We start from the raw sequence: 23643 nt of genomic DNA, 5'->3' as shown, positions 1-23643 counted from the left end.
TAGGAAGCTCCTAGGAAAAAAACCCAAGAATGGAATAAAAGCAAAGAGGCACAGGAAGCGCAGTGAAAATGCTGAATGCATGAGTAACTAGAATTCCAGAAGGAGATAGGAGGACGTGGGACAGAAGTTCAGTTTCCCAAAGCTGATGAAAGACGTCAACCTACAGATTTCAGAAGCGCAGGAACCCCAGAGCAGAATGAATTCCAGAATAAAGCAACAGGAAACAATATCTGGGCACATTATGGTCAAACTACTGGAAACCAGCAACAAAAAGAAACATCTTAAAGCAGCCGGATGGGGCGCCTGGGTGGCTCGGTCGGTTGAGCGTCCGACTTCGGCTCAGGTCATGATCTCGCGGTTTGTGAGTTCGAGCCCCGCGTCGGGCTCTGTGCTGACGGCTCAGAGCCTGGAGCCTGCTTCGGATTCTGTGTCTCCCCCTCTCTCTGCCCTTTCCCTGCTCATGCTCAGTGTCTCTCTGTCTCTCAATAATAAATACACGTTGAGAAAAAAATTTTTTAAAAAAGCAGCCGGTGAAGAAAAGTCTCCCCTTTCGGGGGAGCAACAACTGATGTCGACTCTTTGGCACAGCGACACCTCCCAGTACCGCGGGGAGCCTGCCCTCTGATGTGCCCACAGAGATGCCCTTCACCGATCGGGGCCGCGTGAAGATGTTGTTGTCCAAACACACAAACCGACCCGAGAGTTCACTGCCGGCTGACCCCACGCTGGCTGGAGGGTGGCCCTTGGCAGGCGACCCACAGAATTGACCACGTGAGTGCTGCAAACGCATCTCGGTTGTTTAAAACAACATTTCTAGTTTCTTCCAGGGTTTTAAACGGGAATTGGAGTCGAATGCATGACATTAACAGCACAAAGGGTCCGGGATAAATGAGCTTGAGTGGTTCTTGGATTCTTCTTGAAGTCGTGTAAATAATGGCAAAAGTGGTAAAGTACAGCTAAAGGCTTATGAAGAGAAAAAATGGAATAAAACTTGATTCATTTGAAATAAGGCAGGCAAGGAGGCATAAAGGAACAAAACACATAAAGGACAGAAGAACCACACAAATAACCACACAAATTAAGATGATAGGTTTCACCCCGCTGTGCCTGTCATGACCCATAGACTAAAGACTCCAATAAAAAGGTGAAAAAATCTGCTTTAAAAAAGTGTACTGTTTGTAGGTGACATAAGTCATAGATAAGCACACAAAAAGCATTAAAGCAAAGCGATAAATAAGATAAACCAAGGAAACCCCTAAAGGAAATCTTTAATCTTAATGTCAAAGTAAACTGAAGAACTATTACTCAAGAGACATTCCAGGATGATGAAAGAGTCAATTCTGTAGGAAATGTGACAACCCTAAGTGCATGTATTTAGTATTAAAGTATAGGAAGGAGGGGTGCCTGGGTGGCTCAGTCTGTTGAGCGGTTGGTTGACTCTTGATTTCGGCTCAGGTCATGATCTCAGGGTCATGAGATCGAGCCCCACGTCGGGCTTTGCCCTGAGGTGGAGCCTGCTTGGGATTCTCTCTCTCACCCCCTCTGCCCTCCCTACCGCTCTCTCTCTCTCTCTGTCTCTCTGTCTCTGTCCCTGTCTCTCTCCCTCTCAAAATAAAAAATATAGGAAGTAAAAGTTGAACGCCGTCAAAGGAGTAAGACGAGTCCACGTTAGAGTCAGGGATTTTGGCACGTCTTCTCAGTGGTTGACAGGACAGCGGACAAATGTGAGGGAGGACAGAGATCTGAACAGCTTTCAGATGTTACACGAACCGTGAATTTCTGTAGTAGATCCATCTGGTCAAGGTGTTTGTTTCATCTGTCGCTGGATTCAACTTGCTGCTGGGTTAGGTGTCTCCCATCCCAGTCCGGGGATGTGCCACTTGTAACAGCACAAGTAACCAATCTGAATTCACACGCAACAGGTGCAGACTCTTCCCAGTGCACCTGAGGCATGAACAGAGTCGAAGGGTAAGTGTGGCTATGGTGCAGGTCTCAGAACCGAAGGACTGGAATCGTAGCGTGTTCTCTGACCTCAGTGAAATTAAATTAACAAATAAATAAATAACAGCAAAAAGGCACTGGAATATCCCCTAAATGTTGGGAAATCAAACAACATCCTTCTAAATAATCCCCAAGTCCGAGAATAGGTCACAATGGAAATTATAAACTATTTTCCACCAGGTGATAATGAAAATAGAAACCATCAGGACTGACACGATGCATGAGGGGACCTCATGCCTGTAGCTGCACTGAGGCGAATTTGGGGTCAAGAAATGAGAAAAAGAATAGCAAATTAAACCCAATGAACTAGAAATCCGACATCCAGTAGGAAAGTGAACAAAACGGAACATCGGTGTGTTGAAAAGATCAATAAAGCTAGTGAACTCCTATCAACAGTGATCAGCACAAATAGAAGGCAGTGCTAATTGTAAATAAAAGGTGTTGGAAAGATCACCGCTAAGATGCTGTGGACATTAGACGATAATAAAATACTGTGAACAGTTTTATGCCAACACATTTGACAAGTTGGGGGGGAGGGGACGCTCAAATTCCTTAGAAAACACTCTATCAGACCCGGATGCACCAGGTCAGCCGGGGAAGGAGCCCTGACTGTGGCCTCCTCGGGACCAATGGGACCAAACGTGGGAGAGAGCCGGCAGGCTCAGGATGGCCAGTTTGACTGACTTTAGTGGCTCGCGGGGGCTGGTTGTGTGGTGCTGGGTGAGGCAGTGGGAGAGTTGGCTCGCATGTGAAAGGCTTAGTTGGAGGAAAGTTATTTATTATCTCCTGGAATCGGCCAACCCCAAAGGGGCTACCCCAGGACCCCAGATGTGCACGCACCAGAGTCCAGGAGAGAAGGAGTGTGGACACAGTGGAGGCTGCCTCTTGCAGAAGGAGAGCTCGTGGACGCGAGGATTACAGAGCTGCAGTGATCCACGGACAAGCCGACCGCGGAGCGGAGTCTGGCTCAGACCCTGACATGGGTGGGGGCGCCTCCGCCGTTCCTTCCAGTCTGTGGTTCTCAGGGGACCGGATATCGTGCGTGGCTCTCAGTGGACCGGATGTCGTACGGGGTTCTCAGTGATCAGATGCCGTGCGTGGTTCTCAGTGAATCGGATGTCATGCGTGGTTCTCAGTGAATCGGATGTCGTGCGTGGTTCTCAGGGGACCAGATGTCGTATGTGGTTTTCAGTGAATTGGATGTCGTGCGTGGTTCTCAGGGGACCGGATGTCGAGGAGGAAAATGGATCCTGATTTCTGCCTCAGGCCAAGCACAAAAGTTAATTTGGGATGGATCATAAGCCTGATTATAAAAAGTAACAGGTTTCTAGAAGCAGCCCTAGGAGAGAATAGCTTCTGATCATGGTGGTAATTTCTTAAGCAGTTCATAAAAATCACTAATAATAAAAGTCTGAAAAAATGGACTTCATTAAGTTTATTAATTTGTCCACTAACAGTATCTTAAAGGGAGTAAAAGGCCAGTCACAGAGTAGAGAAAATGTTTGCCATAAATATATCTGACAAAAGAGTCACATTCAGAATACATGAAACTTTAAAAATCTAAGAAAGAGGCAACTTGGCAAATCCATGAGAAGACTTGAACAAGCACTTCACCGGTGGGCTCAGTGTCTCCAGTGGATGGGAGATGTGTGGCGCCTGGGCCACCAGGGGCAGGAGCGCAGAGACCGACAGATCGGCGATGCCTGGTCTCTGGGAAGATGCGGCAGCTGGGATACTCATGTGTGGCTGGAGGGAACATAAATTGGCACAGCCACGTGAAACACCTCTTGGTATCTACCAAGATGGAACGTCCAAGTACCCTGTGGCCCAGGCATTCCTGTCTCAGGTTTATGTCCAACGGAAGTGAGAGCCCTGTTCAGCAGGAGGCATGTATGAGAGCCGTCTGAGCACCACTGTCCTCAGGTCGGATATCCTTCAGCTGTAAGATGGGTGCGTGGTCATGTGGTCGTACCATGGAATACTATGCAGCAACAAACAAGAACAGCCCAGCTCCAGGCAGCGGTGTGGTGACTGTTGCAGACTATGTTACGAGAATAACGCCGGGCCCGAGTGTGCGATCCCACCCTGAAGCAAACGTATGGTGATGGACGGCAGAACGGTCATTGCCTATGGGGGGACATTGACTAGGAGGGGACCAGGGGCACCTTCAGGGTGCTGCGGACGTGCAGAGTCCTGACGTACATGGTGGTCACGTGGGTGCGAACGTCGGTAAAGATTCACTGAGCCGTACAGTTCAGGTACGAGCACTTCATGTAAGGTTAGGAAGCTTTCAAAGATAATTTGGACATAGCATAGCTTCACTCTATTCTAACACAAAATAATCGATAGCCCGATAAATTTGTAAACAGGAAAGCAAAGTGGGGTTCACATGAAGTGGAGTCTCTTGGAAATTGTCATCAGAGGTAGGCTAAAAAATCCAGACGGCGATATGGGTAGACTCGCGTGCTCTTCTGGAGAAACTTCCCCTGTGCACCTGTCTGCAACCTGCCAACTCCATTTGTCCTACTAGCGGTTCCTTGGAGTCTCTGATGATATCACGAAATAGTCGTGGAATGTTCGCTTGAATGGCGGATCTTTGTGACAGATCCGATCCTCCTGCGGCCCTGCACGGAGCCGGGGAGGTCCAGGACGGGGGGCAGGGGGGCAGTGGTGCTTGCCGAGCAGTGTCCTCGTAGACACACTTCTGTAAAATCATAGTCGAATGTCACTGAATTTATTCTAGTCAAGCTGGTGCCAGCTTCTGAAGCCCTGCTCCTTGATCACTGAAGCTTGCTATTTTGCTGGCATGCTTGGTCCCAGGCCAGAGGGTTCAGTTTTGGGGACAGATGGGCAGAGCGTCTGTTCCAATTTAATGGTATCTGCGCTCTTTCGTTTATTTCAATTGCTCTTTCATCATTGGCCTCTTAGGGCTTTATTAGTGTCTATGAGAAGGACGCTGTGTGAGGCTGAAAGTTTTTCTAAGATACACAGACCGTAAATCACAGGTCCTAGAAGTGTTAGGTTCTTTCCAAGAGTAAGTTATTTCGGTCACGACAGCCAATGAACATTTCCCTCCGTGCTTACGGTGCCGGCCACTCAATGAGTGGCTTGAATGGTGCCCCCCCCACCGCATAAGCTGTGTCCATGTCCTAAAACCCGGAACCTCTGAGTGTGACCCTGTTTGGGAAAAAGGGTCTTTGCAGAGGTAATTAAATGAGGTCATCTTGGAATATCCATGTTGGAGCTAAGTCCAGTGACAAGTGTCCTTGGAAGAGACAGAGAGGAGAGCCACAGAGAAGGAGCCACGTGAGGGAGACAGAGAAGGGGAGGACGTGACCTCAGGCCCAGGACGCCTGGACCGCCTGGAGCCCCCAGAGGCAGCGGCCCTGCCCTGCCTGGACCTCGGACTCTGACTTCCACGCCGGGAGACGGTAGATTTCTGTTGCTTTAAAGCTGCCCAGCTTGTGGTGTTGTGTTCTGGCCGAGACAGGAAACTAAGAAAACACCAAAACGTGCTGGGACAGGGTGACTTCAGAGGATGTTTCAAGCGTCCCGTAGCCGCACGGGGGCTGCGTTCCCGGGGAGGGGCCCTGAAGGGGAGCCTTACTCACTCCTGTGCCTGTGTGAGCTAAATTGTTTTTCTAGGGAAAAATGCACTTCCGCACGGAGAAATTTTTTTCACATGTTCGTCTGAGTTGTTAAATACAGAAGGCTGGAATATGTAATTCAGCATTTTAACTGTCGTGTTTATAGAAGCTATGACTAAACACATTCTCAAAAAAAAGGTGGTTTTAAATAAAATAACATAAAAGTTCACTTCGTCTCCCTTTCCCTCCCAGAGTCCACTGACTGACTGGACGGCCGGGCCAGCAGAGGCAGATGAGACCACTTGTGCCAGGTGTGACCGGCACAGCCAGACAGACGTCCCCCACAGCTCAGAGCTCCTAGTGTGCGTCCCCATGTCCCGGGTCCTGCCGTGGGGGGTGCCGGGGCCCCCCCGCCCTGGGGACCAGAGCCCCAGCGGCACCCGGCAGCCCCCTTCCTCCGGGCCCTCCCTTAGGAAGGGCGGCTCCTCTCGGCTGAAGAAGCCGCTGGGCCCGCAGGCTGCCCTCTCAACAGCCCAGAAACCCGCCTGCAGCTCTCTTCCCCAGCCCGTGGCCGCTCGCCCAGCAGTTGTGGTGACCGCCGTCACGCCCGCTTGGTCTCGGGGCTCCTGGCCGCGGGGCCGGGGCCGGGGCCGGGGGAGCCGGTCCCCGTGCTCCTCCTCAGAGCACACCCTCGGCAGGTGTTCAGATGCGCGGACCTCTCGCGGGGGCCTCATGGGCTCAGTCACACAGACAAACAAACGTGTGTGAAACTGCCACTGGAAAGCATAGCATGGAAAGGTGGTCACCGTGAGTTGGGGCTGACCCAGGCCGGCACGCAGCTTCTGTCTGAAGCAGTTCTGTATGACGGTACGTGACGATTCCAGTTCTGTGATTTAACAATATGTTTACGCGTAGAAACGGGACTCCAAAGACAGGTGTCAGCTGAGGCCACCTTGTGGGATGGGTTACTGGTGGTTTTCCCTGTCTCCTGCTGGCTGTCATGTTCTCTGCAGCATTCTGGCGTCACCCCTTCCCCCGGCTGTACCTTCCCTCCTGTCCCCAGCTCCCGCCTCCCCCCCCCCCCCCGCCCCGGCCACGTGTGCGTGTGTGCAAGCAAATGCATGTTAAAAGCTCCTAAGTTTAGGAAAATGCTTTACTTCTTTGGACGGGATTGAGATTTCTGAGAGGCACGGTGGGGGCTTGGCACCCTTTCCACGGGCACAGAAACCGTGAGGCGAGCCGGCAGCAAGGCTCCGCGGTGGCATTGGCCGTGAGCTGTGATGAAGTCCACGTGGCTTAGTGTGGGGGCCGTGATGGCCTGAGTGGGGGTAAAGTCTTCCTGGGAGTGTGTCCCTGTAGGGATCGGCTCTCCGAGGGGTGTCGAGAAGCCCCCGGGTCCTCAGCTCTCAGGCACGTGGTGGGTGGATGGTCTCACTGGAAAATACAGAAACCTGGGTCACTTGATTTTTTAGATGCCTTTTAAGTGTTCTTGAGAGAAACACTTAAAAAAGAGCAGAGGCTGCTTTGCGGCCCCTGCTTGGTGCAGTCGGCCGAGCACCCAACTCTTGATCTTGGGGTCGTGAGTTCAAGCCCCACATTGGGCGTAGAGCCAACTTAAAAAGAAAGAGCAGGGGCGCCTGGGTGTCTCAGTCGGTTAAGCATCCAACTTCAGCTCAGGTCATGATCTCGCAGTCCATGAGTTCAAGCCCCGCGTCGGGCTCTGTGCTGACAGCTCGGCGCCTGCATCTGCTTGGGATTCTGTGTCCCCCTCTCTCTCTCTGCCCCTCCCCTGCTCATGCTTTGTCTCTCTCACTCTCAAAAATGGATCAATGTTTAAAAAAAAAAAAAAAAGAGCAGAGAGAGACGCAGCATTCCCCCACACCGAAGTGGTCACATCCTAGGAACAGAGGTGTGGGAGTGAGGCCCGGCTCGAAGCAGGCCATTCCAGGGGCCGGCGCGTCCGCGGTTTCTGCTCTGCACAGCTCAGCCAGCGTCATTTCCACGGCGACACACTGAGGTGTGAACAGCAGAATGGAGTTGGGGCCACGGGGCAGGGCTCACGGAGATGGCAGTGAGGGTCCCTGCCTCTGGGCGGCCTGGTGGGTGGCCCACGCTTCTGGCAGGCTGGCTGGTCCCCTCCAGCAGGAGGGGCCCAGGGTCTGAGTCGCCTTAGCTTTCCTGGGTCCCGCTGTCTTGGGCTACGTTACTCTGGGGTGCCGGTTTTCTTATCTGCCTCCTGGGCACCTCCAGGGGCAGCTGTGAGTGGGGTCAGCACCTGCCACACTTGGACATTTGGCAGGGGTCTGAGGGTGTGGAGGGAGACTGCCAGCTGACGGTGTCCACACCCCTGCTGGGGTTCATTCCAGCAGCCCACCTTGGTCTTGACCGCTGTTACCCCTGGTCTGTCTGCTGGGTGCCGGTGCTGGTGTGCAGTCGGGCAAGTGCCCTCCAGAGTGTAAGGCGATGCGAGGGCCCAGGAAGCTGCATCCAGACAGATGTCCACCTTTCACAGCAGGAAATGAGATCCCAAGACTGGCTGCTCCCAGCAATCCCAGTGAAACCTGTCTTCAGGACGTCTTTAGGTTAATGTGTGTTCCAGACGGGGTCACTGTGGTGTCTGTGGGTCCCCGTCGCCAAGGGCACCACTCAGGATAAGCTGCCCAGTGCCCAGTGGAGCCCTGCACACTGAGGACCCCACTGCGGGACCAGGGACCCCAACCCCCTTGACATTCTTGACCAAGAGGCCACCTGGAATGTGGAACGAGATGATTCTGAGGGTATGGCCACATCCTGGCGTGGAGTGTGGCCCCAGCCATGTGCTCAAGCTGGCCACAGGGGTGACCCCTGTGGGGCCCATGGCGTCATTCTCTGAAGTGTGGAAATAAGGGTGGGTGGGAGGAGCCCCCCCCCCGCCCCCCGGCCGCTGTGGCACATTTGGGGCTGGCCCAGGCGTCTCCCTTGGTTCTGTCCACTAGCTGCTCAGGCAGGCTCCTTTCCTCTGGGCACAAAATGCAATGCCACCGGCCTGCAGATGTTTGGACAGGGTGGCTCTGCCCGACTGCCTGCTGGGCACCGTCCGCCTGTGGCCGTGAGCAGCGCTGCGGGCTGGGGGCCGTCCTCTGGCTTCCTGTCTTTATACCCGTGTCTTTGTTACGATTCTGCATGTGGACACCACGGGGTACCGGATGCTGATGGGTAAGATACTGGCTGTGTCTGAGAAGGTCTCTTTCTTTCTTTCTTTCTTTCTTTCTTTCTTTCTTTCTTTCTTTCTTTTTACGTTTACTTATTTTTGAGACAGAGAGAGACAGAGCATGAACGGGGGAGGGTCACAGAGAGAGGGAGACACAGAATCGGAAACAGGCTCCAGGCTCTGAGCTGTCAGCACAGAGCCCGATGCGGGGCTCGAACTCACAGACTGCGAGATCATGACCTGAGCCGAAGTCGATCGCCCAACCGACTGAGCCACCCAGGCGCCCCTGAGAAGGTCTCTTTCTTAAAAAAGCGGAAGCAGTGGCCTCTGACCTTTGGCCCCGGCCCTCCCAGCACCTCTGACACCAGACCTCCTGGAAGAGCCCTTGGCAGGGGCCGGGCGCCGGGGGCGCTTGGGGGCAGTCTGCAGGGGCCAGGGCCTTGCTGGGGCCGGTGGGCTGCACGCTGACCGGCTGGTCTGCTGTCTTTCAGTCAACGAGTTCACGGTGATCAGGAAGAAGTTCAAGTGCCCGTACTGCAGCTTCTCGGCCATGCACCAGTGCATTCTCAAGCGGCACATGCGCTCCCACACGGGCGAGCGGCCCTACCCCTGCGAGATCTGCGGCAAGAAGTTCACGCGGCGCGAGCACATGAAGCGGCACACGCTGGTGAGCGCGCGCGGGGGGTCCTGGGCGGGGTCCGGGGCGGGATCCGGGGCGGGGTCGGGGGTGGGGCTGGGCCGGGTTCTGGGCGGGGTCCGGGTTCCGCACGGGTTTGGCCAGGGCACACTGTGGGGGGCTGAGGTGTGCGGGAAGGTGATGTGGGGTGCCCAAGTGATGGGGGACACACCACCTTGAACCCCACCCAGGGTCGGGGTGCTGAGGGCAGGGGCCACATCACCCCCAGCCCCGGCCCTCAGCCTGGCCTTGGCAAGTGCTTCCTCCCCCTGCCAGGACCTCCCCTGGCCCCGTGGGTCCCACCGTGAGGTCCCTTCCTCTGTGCCTGGGCTCCGAGTGGTGGTGAGACCCGGCCTCTGCTCCCCCCGTGGCCTTGTAAGACGTTTGGTTACCTGTCTTGTGGGCACCCTTAGCTGGCAGTTGCCAGGGAGCAGATGCCGAACGGGTGGATTTGCTTGGCAGGAAGTGATAGGAGAAGGTCATCTTGAAACAGGGAGGCAGATTCGCCAAAAGACACAGGGCAAGGGACTCTTGTGGGTGATGAACCGTGGGGGCGGGGTGGACCACAAGGTTCCCCGCAGTGTGCAGTCTACCTTGGACACGGTGGAGTTCAGGGCTGAGGGTGGGGCCACCTGGAGCTTGCAGCCATTAGATCGTGAGACTATAGCTCCAGGCCGCCCTGGGTTGTCAGGTGCCCAGAGCCCCCAGCGTGTGCCATGGGGGCGCAGGGAGAGGGCGCTGGGGCGACGTCACGAGTTCGGGAGTCTCAGAGGTGTTGAGAGTCACCTGCGAGGTGCACAGACTTGGCTGGAGCCCTACGTCATGCTGATCTGATGATATCAGGAGCAGACCCCCCCCCCCCAGGAGGTGTGGGGGGACTGTGTTGGCAGTGGTGAGGGTGACCTGGGTGTGCCCTAGCACAAGGGCAGCAGGTGGCAAGGTGAGAGTCTCAGGCCTGGCTGGTGGCGGGGTGAGCCACACGGATGAGCGGGGTCTTTTGCTGTGCACGTCCATCCGTGGGGCGAGTGGGGGGCTCTGGCTCACTTTGGGGTCACGTCCAGATTTACTCTCCTTGGATCCTCCATTTGGCCCCCTGCAAGGGGCATCCTTCCCAGCCCAGCGGGGGGCACTTATTTGGGGGTGAGGACACCCTGGAGAACCTCCCGTGAGGTCAGGCGGCAAAGCGGGAGGGGAGACAGTCCTGAGAGTGGATGCACCCAGCCCATCTGACTGAGGGTCGCCCATGACCCCGTCCTGCAGTGTCTCCCCAGATGGGGTCGAGTGGAGCGGGAAAGTGGCAGTCCTGGACCCGGGGGTAGGTCCGTGGGGCCAGCAGCCACAGGCTGGCTGGACGGCACGGGCCCCGGAACTGCCCTGTGTCTCGTTTCGCTCATCTCCCAGAGTCCACCCTGAGAGCACAGGGGTCACGTTAGCAGACCGTGTACAGCAACTTAGGGGAACGTGCGCCCCGCTGCCCACGCTGCTCCCGGTCAAGAGATGAGTAGTGTCCCGTCACGCGGAAGTGCTGGAGGGCTGTCGCTGCCGGGTTACTCCGTCTTTCTTTAGCAAAACCATGTCATCGCTTTAGGAAGCATCAATCCCATTTGAGGCTCGGTGTGGCTGCTACCTTGGATGGGCCAGGTTGCCATCCTGGGTTTGTGTTTGGGCTTCAGGGAGGGTCATAAATCCCTGAACACGTACCCACCAATGTTTTGGGCTTGCTTTTTTCTGAGAAGAGAATCTGGATCTTCCCCTTTAATTTGCCGGGGGCCCCCGACCCCAAGGAGGCTGAAGCCCTGCTGACAGCAGGTGGCAGTAGGGGCGCCCTATGCCACCTTGTCCCGCAGCGGCCCTTCTGTGCAGACGCCGGTGCCCGCTCAGCAGACAGAGGGGCTGGCGGCAGGCTGGCCAGGGGTGGTCTGGACGGTGAGGTCTCAGGAGCTGCTTGCCACCAGCCGGGAGCCACGGGTTGCCATGGTGCCCGCATCCTCTCTCTTTCCCTTGCTTCCGTTTGTTTGTTAGGACAGGTGCCGGGCCATCTGGTGCTGGCCGAGTGGCTCCCTGAGACGCCTTTGTCGCTCCTGGGTGTCCTGGCACAGCCCTCAGTTCCCCACGTGGGAGCCCCAGGTTTTGAGGGGCCTCAGTGGGCCCTGCCCCCCCCCCCCGCCCCACTGCCCAGCCTGCTCTCAGAACACAGTTTCTGTTGTGAGAGTGTTGAGGAAGCCTGGGTTTAAGACACAACAGAGAAGGTGCAGGAGGGCCCCGGGGACCAAGTCGTTTCATGCTCCATTTCTAGAATCAGAACGTGTGGGCCCAGCTTTCCCCGTGCCTGGGGACACAGTGGTCTTCATGGTTGGGATTTGTGGACGGGTTTGACGGGGAAGGTGGACTGCTCATGTCAGTCTGTGGTGCCACTGAGTTGGGGGGTGGAGGGGCCCTTAGCCCGGGACTCGTGAAGGGGTCCCTTCAGAGGGTGCAGCCCCCAGGACAGTGACCCATCAGTCAGGGGGCGCTCCGAGTGCGAAGGAAGGACACAGCTTGGCAAACCCTCTTCCACCATCATGCCACTGGTGGTGTATTTGTTGCAGGAACGGTATTTACTCGATTGCTCTAGAACACTGGAGAATTCAGAAAAATATGAAGAATTAAAATTGCATTCTCCGCCCTCCTGCACTGACCGCCCATCCCTCCACAGGTCCACAGCAAGGACAAGAAGTACGTGTGCAAGTTGTGCAGTCGGGTGTTCATGTCAGCCGCCAGCGTGGGCATCAAGCACGGCTCCCGGCGCCACGGTGTCTGTGCCGACTGCGCAGGCCGCGGTGTGGCCGGTCCCCTGGACGGCGGTGGCACTGAGGGCTCCCCCGAGCTGTTCCCTGGCGACGGGCCCTACCTGGAAGATCCCGACGACCCGCGGGGGGAGGGCGAGGAGGAGCTGTGTGAGGACGAGGACGAGGTGGGCCTGACCCACGAGGACGCGCTGCTGGCGGCCGAGAAGGGGGACGAGGACTCTCCGCGGGGTCCTGGCAGCCCCCCAGGGGCACCGGACAAGGACTTCTGGATCTCCTAGGCGCCGGGCTGGGGTGGCACGGCACCACCCTCTCCTGTGTGTGCGTGCGTGTGTGTGTGTGTGTGTCCTGCCTGCGGCCAGGCCATGCTGACCCCCTTCCTCCCTCATTATTCTGTTCCCGCCCCCCAGACACACACACACACACACACCACCCTGAGGCTCACAGGCAGGCATGACCCCAGGAAGTAAGGGCTCTGGAACCGAACGGCATGTTGGGGGACACGGGGTGGGGTTGAGCCCAGGAGAGCACACAGTCCGACGTGTCTGTGGGGACAGATAGAGGATCCCCAGCAGGTACGTGTAGATAGGGCGTCGAGGGAGCCCGTGTGGCCAGTCTGGCCTCGGGATACACCGTAGCCCGATGGCCAGGTCGAGGTCAGCACTGGTCCCGGTTGTGAGCGTGGTCCCCGAGGCCACAGGCCCAAGAGATGCTAAGGGAGGTTTTGCCCACGCCCGATGTCCAGTGTGGAGTCTCCCCCTGCCCCCTGCTCTGCTCCCCTCTTCTCAGCAGCCTGGTCACTGCCTGCGGCCACCGCCGCAGTCTCTTGCCGCTGTTGTGGCCGCCTGCGGAGCCCAGGTCTGGTGTACAGAAAGCCCGTGGCCCTCCCGCCTCTGGGCTTTGGTGCTTAACATAAAACAGCTGCAGAAGCCCCCCACTGGGGCCGGGGACCCCCAGGTGCTATCTTCCGGCAGAGGCAGCCAGGTGGGGACCGATGGGCCACCGACGTGCCACGCTCCTCTGGTGCAGGGCTCAGCGCTCCCCGCGCCTGGCCACTTGGGTCCTTTTGGGGGGCCTGGGCTCTTTGTTCTGCGTGCACTTCCTCGGGGAGCCCGGGGGCGGCCTCATCCCCTGGGCTCTGCCGTCCTCCCTGCCTGGGCCAGTCCTCCTGACCCTCCCGAGTGCCCTTGCCTTGTTGCTGCTAACACTGGAGGCAGTGTTCCTGGCTGCCGTGTGCTGCTCGCACGTCCCCGCGTGGGTAAGCAAACTTCTCAAGTAGTCAGAGCCGTCCTGAGGCAGTTACGTAAAAATACTTTGTTTGGCATTATTTTCTCACCTGACGAAACAGAGTCGTCTTTCCCGTCCTCTCGTGGTCTCTTTAGATGCGCTCCCGCCTCTTTATTAATTTTCTGGGTGGAAAGCCAGGCCTGGCTGTGAGGAGCCTCCCCTGGGCCGCAGGACACACGCTGGTCTGTCTTCTCCCTCGTTAAAGCTGTTCCTGACGACACTTCACCACTAAGACATTCCGTCTCGCACCCACGTGGCTCGGGCTTGGGCAAGACTCAGGCCACGTAAAGACTCCCCTGGGTGCTCAGCTGGAGCCCCCGTTGCAGACGGTGGTTTTATTTTCTCTTTTTCCACAGACTGTAAGCTTTTACCAGGTTTTTCATTGCGTCGCATATATTCTTTCTAGGTGGAAAAAGGGAAATGCCACAAGACCCTAACTTCGGTTCCAATGGTGGCCGGGAGCACTTTGGGCCCAGGCTGCTGTTGGGGGTGCTGGGGACCAGGGCTGGCAGGAAGCCCTGCGGGGGGAGGGGGGGTCACAACTTCTGTGTTTGTCTTAAATACAGTCAGCCGAGTACCCATCAGTTAGAGGGCCTGCACGGAGCTGTCATCCGGCCTCCTGCACTCCTGTCCCGCGTGGTGACCGCGCGGTGACCGAGCCCTCTCTGGCTGCCCTGCTTGCCCACCTGCCCACGGTGGGCAAGGCCAGCGCAGGGGCTCTGGGACACACTTCCCTTCCTGCCTCTCACCGGTGAGGCCGGGGCTGCAGCCCTCACGGAGCCCTCAGAACCGCGTACCTCCCCGACTCTATGATCCCTTTTCTACACAGACTGATTTTCTTATAAATGTATTTGGAAACCAGACCTTTGCTACCAACAGTGTCTCTGGGTTTCTTACCGGCCCCCCCCCCCCCTTCCCGCTCGGGCCGTCCTGCCCGCACCCCGGGCCACCTGTGCCTCCGCACTCAGGACACCTCGCTCTTTCTGACCCGCTCGCTCCCGGCTCTGGACCGCCCTTGCTGGCCTTTTGGGGGGCTCGCTGTCAGTGCCACGGGGCATCTTCTTCCTTAAAACCAATACTGTACCGGACGACCGAGGGCCCCGCTCTGCCCGAGCTCCCCAGGCGTTTGCTGCGTGGCAACCTCAGCTCTCCGCGGTTGTCCGCCGTCGGGGATGAACCCGTCACCTCTCAGGAGGCGTGGAGGGAAAAGACGTGTAATGAAGGGTTTTTTTACGTGACTGGTTTTTTTTTTAAATCGATGTTTAAACTAATAAATATTTTTTTATGAAGAGGAAAAAATGTGTAGATTACATTTCACGTTTTGTACTTTTCTGTTTGTGTCTTGTGTGTATTTTGGTGTTTGCAACACCAAAGTGGAAAATGCAGTCCGTTGAGTGGGGAGTTCTTTGGGGTGGGGGTGGGCAGGGACCCCGTATGACTTTTGTATCAAGCTCTGGATCCTGACCAGGTTGTACATTTGGACTCTGGGTTGTGGGGAACAGTCAGAACACTGCCAGGACTCAATAGGGACCTCGACTCGAGAGACACAGCTGCTGCTTCCAACTTTGCACATCTTCCTTTTTAAAAAAGAAAACTCTGAGAAAATGCAAAAACTGGAACTTTTTGCAATATTATGAAAGATAATCTTATTTTCGCTCATCCTGTGACGTGTGCAACGCTTAAGAAAGCCATACTTCATGGTTGTTTTTCTTTTTTAGCTTCTATATTGTGTTTTGTACGTGGCCCTTTCAGAACTACTTGTAGTGAGGGTGCTGTGTGTGCTTTTCTTAAATATTTATTTTTTCAACATGCTTTCAACCTGTCAACAAAAACAAAACAGACAAAAAAGGGCAGTGTTTGAAAAACTGTTGTGTTTTTTTTTCCCCTTGGGGATGATCTATATTCTATCAACTCTATATTAATCATCATAAACCTGTGTTTGTATCGGAGACGTGTTTCATACTCGGCGGCGGGGGGGGGGGGGGGCAGAGACTTTGGTAGCGGGTCCAGCTGCTACCGTCTGCGGCCACAGGGCAGGCGGACAGCGCACCCTCTCTAGCGGTCTTGCGATTCTTGTCCGCCTCGGCGAGCTCCGGGCCTGCCTGTGGGTTCCTTTCTGTGACGGGGTTAGCTTAGACATTCTTGCAAAGCTTCCACTTTCAATAAACTGGGAAATTGCTGCTCAAGCAGACGCCTCATGAGTGTTTCACGGTGTCCCCTCCTCTGGCCTCAGCCTGGGTGGAGGTGGCCAGAGTGACTGCCCCTGCCCCCCAGCCCTTGGTGGTCTGGGGCTGGCCCCCCACCCCTGCCTGTGGCAGGGTCCCGGTTCCGCATCCTTCCCCCAGGAGGCAGACACAGTTTCTGGAAAAACCCCAAATCTTTAATTTTTCTCCTCGCCTGGTATGGCCCAGACTCGAGACACCTGAGCTTCACAAACAGGAGACGAAGGTCAGCCCCCGGGCCCTGGAACCATCAGGTTAAGTGCAGGCAGGAGGCCCCTCCCCTCAGGGCGCATCACAGACTGGCCCCCACGCGGCCCTGACAAGTCCACGGGCTGACGGGCAGGGAGGGCAGCCACCCCCAGGGACCCCGGGCCAGGGGGACGGCCGTGAGGTTGGCTTTAGTGCAAAAGGCTGGTTTCTTCAGAGGCACTTTGAGTGGCAAGAACCCCTCCCCCGCAACCTCTGGGGGTCCAGGGTCACCAACTTCCCCCACTGTTAAAAAGTAGACCCTGCAGCTGGGAGAAGCCCCAGGCTGGGGAGTCGGGGGTAGCTTATTTTTTCCTTTAAAAAGTCCTGGAGAGCAGGCAGCAGCACGGTGTGGGGCATGGGGGTGGGTGGGGGGCTCAGTCCAGGAAGTGCAGGTGGGGGGGGGGGCGGGGGCAGGGAGGGCCTCAGTCCAGGGAGCACGGGCACAGAGAGGTGGGGGGGGTGCAGGGGCCATGGCGGGGCTCAGTCCAGGGAGCGCTGGCATGGGGGTGGGGGGCGGGGGGCGGGATGGGGGGGGCTCAGTCCAGGGAGCGCTGGCATGGGGGTGGGAGGTGGGAGGCGGGGGGCGGGATGGGGGGGCTCAGTCCAGGAAGCGCTGGCACGCCTTCTTCCAGCGGCAGGCTGTGCACCACAGGTGCCTGTGATCCATGCCATACACCTTCCGGCACTTCTTGGCATCACCTCGGGGCTTCCTGGGGGGACACAGAGGAGATGGGGGCTGATGCGGGGCTGGGAGCCTCCGCCCGAGGCCTGCCCTGGCCCCTCCACACGCACGCACCTTGGGCTGGCGCCGAGTCTGGAGGGCGGGGTTGGCACACAGGTCCTGACGGTGGTCGGCTGTGGCTCCGGGCGGGCGGGGGCCAGGCAGCCCTGAGAGGAGACACAGGCGTGTCCTCTCCCCCGTCCCGAGCACCCCGAGACTCACCCCGAGCTGCTGCCTGTGGCCTCACCCACCTGGTAGGCGGCGTCACCTCGGCGCACCTCGCGGGGTGCCACGGGGCTCAGCACCGGAACCGGGGGCAGGGCCAGCGGGTGCAGCAGGCTGGACAGGGTCCGAGGCTCTGGCAGCTCCAAGCAGGGGGAGGCGGGGGGCACGGAGGCCGCGGGGGACGCTGGAGACAGGCTGGACAGCCCGTCTGTCAGCACATCCATGCCAACGTCCAACTCTGTGTAGTAGAAGTCCTCCTCCCCGTCGCTCTGCTCAGGCTCTGCCTGCCGCCTGCTGGGGACACGGCCGGGGGGTGGGGGGGTGGGGGGCGGGAAGCTGAAGCACTGGGCTACGGGGGGGGGGGGGGGGCTGCCCTGCCCCCACCGGCCAGCCCCATCGCACCCCAGGTGCACCAGGCGGATGTGTCTCTGCATCCCGGAGGCCGTGCTCAGCACTTTCCCACACCGCTTCCACAGACACTGGAACAGGACCCGCACGGAGCTCTGGGCGACAGGGGCTGGTGGTCAGGCGTGGCCACCACGTCCACCCTGCCCTGAGGGCTGCCTCAGGCTCACCTTTCTCTTCTTTGGGGCAGGTTCCCCGAATAGGAAATGGGCTGCCTCGGAGGGCAGTGGGGGTGAAGGGATAGACGGAGAGGACCGGTCACTGGCCAGGTCCCAGCCCCAGTCTCCGCTGCTGCCGCAGCTGCCCAGTGGCCGCACCAGGGCCTCCTTCCAGGGCTCCAAGCCAGGCTCTGTGGGGACACACCAGCACCCGTGTTAGGGCTTTTAGCGGGCTCAGCCTGCTCCACGGAACCCACCGCCGCAGGGCCCTTAACTCTGGGCCTCCACCTGTTCGCCTGTTCACTGGTGAGCTTGGTGGGAAGGCGGTGGCCGGGAGAAGCTGGCGCAGCACAGGCAAGGATAAGCAGAGACATCCCGTGTGGGGATGCCCAGCCCGCCAGGTGGAAACGGATCAGAGAGGCCCGCACACCTGTGACACTGGCTTTGGCCTCAGTGAGAGGCACTGGGGATCCTGAGGTCTATTTCAGGCCTGGAGAGGTCTATTCACAAAGTGGTCTTCCAGGCAAAGGGCGACTGCTTGCCCCAAGGGGGAGGCAACTACGGTGTCCTGGAAAGACAGTGGTCCTGCCTCCCTACCCAGGCCGGGTGTCCAAGCCTCACCTGGGCTACAGGCTGCAGCTGGGGCCCCCAGAAGGAGGGTGCTGGTGGACAGACTGGTGAGGGCTGCCGCAGCCATGACCTCGTCCAGCCGGGACTTTCCTGGGGGGTCTCTGGAAGAGACGCGGGTGGCATCCAGCAAATACTTCAGGCATCTCTCCTGGCACTGCGCACGCGTGCATGCACGCACACGTGTGCGTGCACAAGCGCGCAATCAGGCGCCCGCTCCCTCCCTCCAGGCACTGGGCCGGGCTGGAGGCCCATCTCCACCCCCCAGCTCAGGTTACAGAGCCCCAGATCTCCAGGAACCTCTGGGAACATGGCCTGGGCTGGGGTCTCCCCAAAGTCTGAGTTCTCTGCAGCCTGGGCTTTGTTCCACAGTGACTTCTTCAGGGCCTGGAGCTGGACGGGGGTCTGAGCGCCGCCTCCCCCCAACCAGGCCAGGCCAAACCCAGCCCTCCTCCCCCAAATCACACATTAACCAGCGTTGTGCAACAGCAGCTGCGGGCCCATGCCAGGCCTGGAGGGGAGGGAGCAGCCAGCAGTCGGCAGCAGCTAGGGCAGACTGGGCTCCAAGCGCAAGCAGAGAGTCCCCAGGCCCCAGCAGGCCAGGCCAGAGCCCGCCTCTACCTGAGAAGCCAGCCCCGGGTGTGGGGCACCCAGGAGGGTTTCAGGCAGGGTAGGAGCCGGCAGTCAGAAGCCCTGGGATTCCTGCACCGTCAACCTCACGCCAGCCTGGCAGCCTCTACTGCACAGATTGACAGGGGCCCCCTCCCAGCCCTGCGCTCTGGCCCCAGAGCTTGGGGGGCACAAGGAGCGCTATATATTGCTAACTTGTGCTCAACTCTTCCAGGGCTGGAGAGCTGGGGAGGGGGACACAAAGTCCAGATCGGGGCCCAGACCTGTCCTCCACCAAGAGCCCCGCCGCAGGGTGGGGTTCAAAAAGGCACGTGCCCGCGCCCCACCCACCACCCCTGCACACGCCAGCGCACGTGTGCGCACGCCCACCTCGGCCTGGCGCGCGGGACCCTGGCTCACCTCTGCGCTGGCACCGGGATGTGCGCCGCCGGCGTCGGGGGCCCCGCCGCTCCTCCCGCCCCCGCCCACGTCCCCGGGACCCCCAGGTCCGCCGCCCGCGGCTCTGGCTCCTGAGGCAGCGCGAACTCCAAGCCCGCAAAGCCGCCGCCCACGGCAGGGCCCTGCGGAAGGGGCAGGCTCAGCGGGGGCGGTGGCTCGCGCGGGGCGGTGTTTCCCAGCCCCCACCCCGGATCCGCTCCGCACCCGCCCCCCAAACCGGCCGCGGCCGGTGGGAACAGCGCGGCCCCGCCCCCGGCCCCGCCCCCGGCCCGGCGCGGCGGGAAGAGCTCCCGGGCAGCCCCGCACTGCCAGGCCCGCGGACACGCGAGGACCTACGCGGCCGCCCCCGCCGCCCCGCCCCCGGGGGCCCAAAGTTTGTGCGGCCCCGACGCCATCTTTGCAGCGAGGGAGTTTTGTCGGCGCCCCGCCCTCCGGCGCCCGGTACCTGCGGCGGCGCGGGCACCGACATGGGCGAGGCCGCGGGGTCCCGGCCGGCGGCACGGGGCGGGGGGCGCCCGCAGCCCGGAACGGGCACCGGAGGGCGCTCGGCCTCCATGGCCGGCCGGCCGGGTGCCGAGGCTGCAGCGGCGAGGGCGGACGCTCAGGACACGGCCCCGGGCCGGGCCGGGCCGGGCTGGCCGGGGCGCCGACCCCCGCCCTCAATCGGCCGCCGCCCGCGCCGCGCGGCCGGGAGGCTGCCGGCCGGCCACGCCCCCTTCGCGCGGCTCGCGCGCCCCGCCCCGCGGCCCCGCCCCCGGCGCACGCCCATTGGCTCTCGCGCTGTATCAACATTCCGAGGCGGCCGGCGGCCGGGGCCCGCCGCGCTCCCATTGGCTTGTGCTCCGAGGCCCGGCCCCCGAGCCGGCCGCTCCCGCGCGGCCTGGAGAAAGGGCCCGGCTCGCGCGGCACCTCGAGCCCCCGCCGGCCCCTCGCCCCTGCGGAGCTCCAGGTGCCAGCGGGACCCCGCCGCCGGGGAGGGCCGGCTTACTCGCGGGTGTGCCCGCGCGCGGAGTTGCCAGATCCGGGGAAGGGGCCGCGTCTCCTTGGCGGGCTTCCCGGGACCAGGTTATTCTTTAACGCACGACTGCCCACCTACCCCCACACCTTATGTAACACCAGGGGCTGCGTGGCGAGGCCCTCTCTAGTGTTCAGGGTCCAAGTCCCACCCTGGGGCGGCCCGCTTGAGGGCCGGCGGCAACCCCCGCTGAGACCAAATGAGCTTGGGGACCGCCACTCCTGGGGTTTGCCTCCCTTCACCACACCGTCTTCTGAAACTGACCAGCCAAGCACAGCTTCAGGTGACAGGGCCCAGGCACCCCAGGCAGGAGGGTCCTTCTAGACAATCCCCGACAACCTTCCCGGGTCTTCAAGAAGAGCAGACTGCGAGGCACGGCTGTATTCATCCTGTGCTGGGTGTTTATTAAGATCTTGGGAAAGGCCAAAACGCCATGGGGGCCAGGACCCCCAGGGACCTCACAGGCTAGAAGCCTTGGGATCTGAACTTTGCGCTGCCAGCTGTGGGGGGAGGGGCAGGGAATAGGCGTTGGGCACTACTTTGGAAGGAGGACCGTCTATACTTGGTGGTTCAAGGCAGATGGGGGTTGGATGCCCCTCTCTGGGCTGAAACTGGGGAAGCAGGGAGCCCCCGTGCCCTGCCTCTGTCCTCTTTTCTTATGCTAATAGCTACAGCCAGAGGGCTCCGGGTGCTCAGGGGCCCCCATCTCCTGGATAGTCTCGTACACATTGTCTGGGAGGCCATCATCCACGCCTAGGCCCCTGAGTGGGAGGGTCTCGTAGGCCTGGTCGCTTCCCAGAGCCGGAATTTCTCCTCTGCCCTTGGGGTCCAGCTGATCTGTGGCAGGTCCTAGGTCCCTCTTTTTAGGCTTCTTAACCCTGGAGTACAGGATGTCCACCTGGAGAGAGGAAGCCCACTCAGGGAAGGGTCAGCATCACCAAGCACTCCCCACCCACCCTACCCCGTCCACTCTACTTTACCTGAACAGCTGGGGTCACCTCGGCCTTCCACTGCCTGAGGCTTTGGGGGCCTTGATCTGTTCCCTCGAGCTTCTGGATACAGGCATACTCAGCCACCCTGGGTCCGGCCTCAGGCCCGGGCCTGGCATGGCTGCTGGTCAGCCGTGCCCCTGCCCACACCACAGGGCGGGCCGCCAGCCCCACATTGGAATAGGTGGCCTCGGGGCAGATGGAGGGCAAGGTGGCAGCAGGCGTCGCCTGGGGCAGTTCCCGGTGTGAGAAGGCTGTCAGAGGTCTGCTGGTACCTCTGGGCACTTCCAGCCATCGCGGGTGCAGGATATCCACGCTGGCAGGCCGAGGGGCTAGGGGTGGGGTCAAGACAGAGGTCACTTGGGGATGGGGAGCTGTTTGGGTAGCCTGGGAGCAGCCTAAGGATGCAAGTCCCCCCCCCCCCCCCCGCAGCCCCATCTGCCTCCCCCTGCTTGGCTCACCCCTGCAGCTTTTTGGCCCCCGGTGCAGCTCATGCAGTCTGGTGTCCGACTTGCTGAGGGAGCAGAGGCGGTGTTGTCTCAGCGGTGACTGGGGACAAGGAAGGCTGGTGGGTCCTGTGTTGGCCCCACCCTGGCCCCGGGGACAACCCGGCACTCACCACTTCCACTGGCATCACACAGCCCTGGGGCCCGGCCCGCGACCTCTGCACCCGCTTCCTAGGGGCAAGGGGCTCATCAGGCCAGGGAGGCGGAGACGGGGGACTGAGGTGCCAGCCTCTGGCCCAAGGTCTAGTAGGGAGGCTCGTGCAGAGCCAGACCCACCTGGAGCCCTACCCCACACCAAACCCGGGCCAGGGATGAACATACCTGTGGCAGGCTGTGCACAGTGTCCACAGCCAGAGGAACAAGGTGAGGCACCCTAGGACCCAGAGGACAGGAGGGGCCGAGGGCACCTGTGGCCCCATCCTGTGAAGCCACAGCTAGGCCTGGGGCAAGAAGACAGGGATGCTGGGGGCTGACTGACGGACCGGGCACATACCTGGGAGCCCCACTTACTTTTGCACCTCAAGCTGCTGGGCAGTCCCCTCCCCCTTGGGTGCTCTGACTCAGCACACAGGAAACCCCAAGACTCCACAGCCCCTCCTTCCTGCAGAAGCATGGAGGACGAAGCCCCAGCAGCCACCTTCCTAACTCTGGCTGGGGGCCCCTGGTGACATGCGAGGAGGTGTGCTCTGCTCAGCCTCACGAGTACCTAAGTCGGTGTGGATGACCCAAGTGGTAGCTGAACATGGCCAGTGAGGAGGGGCAGGGGAGCTGCGAGCAAGCCAAGGGCCTGCTCCGCTCACCACAGTCTAAGCCTGGGACCCGGGGAGGCCCCGAGGTCACGCCTTTGGCCCTCCAAGGCACAGGCCACAGACGCAGGTGACGCCCCCCTGGCCATCTACTGCAGAGCTTGGCCCCCTGAAAGGCTGGAAAGGCAGGGGAGGGGTCAGCAGGCAGGGGGAAGTTGCTTTGGCCCCTGGCCACCCCCACCCCGCTTCTCCCTGGCTCTCTCTCCCTTCCGACTGTCCCCGTCATCGGATCTGTCTGCTTCCTGGGATCCTAGAGCTGCTGGGGTGCAGGTCTATCCCGCAGTCAGCACAACCCTTCGTAGCACAGAGACAGGGGGTGGGGTGTCTCTGGAGACGGGGACCAGTCTGCCCAGACCCAGGGAGCGGGCTCACCGCGCAAGAGGGTCCAGGCTGGCTAACCTGGCCCCAGTGCCCCAATCTGGTAGGGCCTGGTCCTCCCAGACCCCAGCCCTCAGCTGCCCCCAGGAGGCCACCAAGGGGTCTGGGGTTCCAGTCGGGTTAGAGGCCGGGAACAGGCACTTACCAAGGCCCTGCGCACGGTAGCTCCTCCTCGGCCCCGGCTGGAGCAGGCCCAACGGCTTGGGCACCTTCAGAGGTGCCCTTGTGCAGACCTCAGCGGAGCTCCCCACCCCACTTCCTGCCAGCGCATCTCCCCACATCTCCCCACATCTCGACACGCAGCCACTCAACCCTCTGCTGCCGCTGCTCCTGCCGTAGCCCCCGCGTGGGATCTAGACACCACTACTTGGTGGGTGTGTGCAGCAGGCCAGCACCTGCTCCAGCGGCCTAGCTCACGTGGTCTCCGCCCACGAGGAAGGAGGTGGGCCTGCGCTGGTAAGGGGACAGGCACAGCACGGGAACTGGGCGGTCTCGTGGCCACCAAGCCCTGGGCTGAACACCGCCTCTCAGACTCCCAACCCACCCTGCCAGAGCCTTCTGCTTCATTGGCAGTGCCTCCCAAGGGCCCCTCACCAGCCGCAACCTTCTCCTTGAGGCTGTGGCCTCAAGCCCCACACATTAGTGGGTGTCGGGCAACGGGGGGGCACTCTGACCCCCCTCAGACCAGCTGGCAGAATCCCATCCCAGGGAACGAAGAGAATGCCAGCCCTCTGGGCCCTCTGCCTC

At 59.9% G+C, this 23643-nt stretch overlaps 3 protein-coding genes across 11 annotated transcripts in view; 1 reads left to right on the top strand and 2 right to left on the bottom strand.

The window, feature by feature from the left end:
• Window positions 1-15711, top strand: part of ZBTB46 (zinc finger and BTB domain containing 46) — a 69508-nt gene extending 53797 nt beyond the window's left edge. For all 5 annotated transcript variants that reach the window (XM_058686255.1, XM_058686256.1, XM_058686252.1 and 2 more), the window contains 2 exons: window positions 9270-9445; window positions 12150-15711. In XM_058686255.1, the coding sequence (XP_058542238.1) occupies window positions 9270-9445; window positions 12150-12521 (548 nt within the window). In that variant the 3' untranslated portion in view covers window positions 12522-15711. The remainder of the gene's footprint in view (window positions 1-9269; window positions 9446-12149) is intronic.
• An 831-nt stretch (window positions 15712-16542) lies between these two features.
• SLC2A4RG (SLC2A4 regulator) lies at window positions 16543-19890 on the bottom strand. 2 transcript variants are annotated; one of them, XM_058686259.1, is made up of 8 exons: window positions 19648-19890; window positions 19164-19324; window positions 18129-18238; window positions 17520-17698; window positions 17347-17447; window positions 16971-17238; window positions 16795-16886; window positions 16543-16708 (listed from the first exon to the last, which is right to left on the bottom strand). In XM_058686259.1, exons 1-8 carry the CDS (start codon window positions 19756-19758, stop codon window positions 16597-16599), a joined length of 1134 nt encoding a protein of 377 aa, XP_058542242.1. In that variant the 5' UTR covers window positions 19759-19890; the 3' UTR covers window positions 16543-16596. The 2 variants fall into 2 exon arrangements, with proteins under 2 accessions (XP_058542242.1, XP_058542243.1); XM_058686260.1 differs by having other exon boundaries at window positions 16545-16708; window positions 16971-17235; window positions 19648-19888.
• Window positions 19891-20599: 709 nt separating this feature from the next.
• Window positions 20600-23615, bottom strand: LIME1 (Lck interacting transmembrane adaptor 1). Of its 4 annotated transcripts, XM_058686263.1 has the most exons (6): window positions 23042-23173; window positions 22034-22152; window positions 21826-21883; window positions 21668-21755; window positions 21198-21538; window positions 20600-21115 (listed from the first exon to the last, which is right to left on the bottom strand). In XM_058686263.1, exons 2-6 carry the CDS (start codon window positions 22129-22131, stop codon window positions 20879-20881), a joined length of 822 nt encoding a protein of 273 aa, XP_058542246.1. In that variant the 5' UTR covers window positions 22132-22152; window positions 23042-23173; the 3' UTR covers window positions 20600-20878. The 4 variants fall into 4 exon arrangements, with proteins under 4 accessions (XP_058542246.1, XP_058542245.1, XP_058542248.1 ...); XM_058686262.1 differs by lacking the exon at window positions 21826-21883 and having other exon boundaries at window positions 23042-23615; XM_058686265.1 differs by lacking the exon at window positions 22034-22152 and having other exon boundaries at window positions 23042-23156.
• Between the last annotated feature and the right edge of the window lie 28 nt (window positions 23616-23643).

The sequence above is a fragment of the Neofelis nebulosa genome, chromosome 9, assembly GCF_028018385.1.
Source record: "Neofelis nebulosa isolate mNeoNeb1 chromosome 9, mNeoNeb1.pri, whole genome shotgun sequence".
NCBI classification, from domain to species: Eukaryota; Metazoa; Chordata; class Mammalia; order Carnivora; family Felidae; genus Neofelis; species Neofelis nebulosa.
Note: the sequence above shows the minus strand (reverse complement) of the source record. Positions and strands in the feature narration are given on the sequence as shown.

Coding starts and splice junctions, on each gene's coding strand:
- SLC2A4RG (XM_058686259.1), bottom strand. CDS start 19,758: ATGGAGGCCGAGCGCCCTCCGGTGCCCGTTCCGGGCTGCGGGCGCCCC. Junction 19,325..19,647: donor CGGTGCCCGCGCCGCCGCAG/GTACCGGGCGCC, acceptor CCCCTTCCGCAG/GGCCCTGCCGTGGGCGGCGG. Junction 17,448..17,519: donor CTGCCCCAAAGAAGAGAAAG/GTGAGCCTGAGG, acceptor CCTGTCGCCCAG/AGCTCCGTGCGGGTCCTGTT.
- LIME1 (XM_058686262.1), bottom strand. CDS start 23,177: ATGTGGGGAGATGCGCTGGCAGGAAGTGGGGTGGGGAGCTCCGCTGAG. Junction 22,153..23,041: donor CTACCGTGCGCAGGGCCTTG/GTAAGTGCCTGT, acceptor TTCTTGCCCCAG/GCCTAGCTGTGGCTTCACAG. Junction 21,116..21,197: donor AGGTGACCCCAGCTGTTCAG/GTAAAGTAGAGT, acceptor TCCTCTCTCCAG/GTGGACATCCTGTACTCCAG.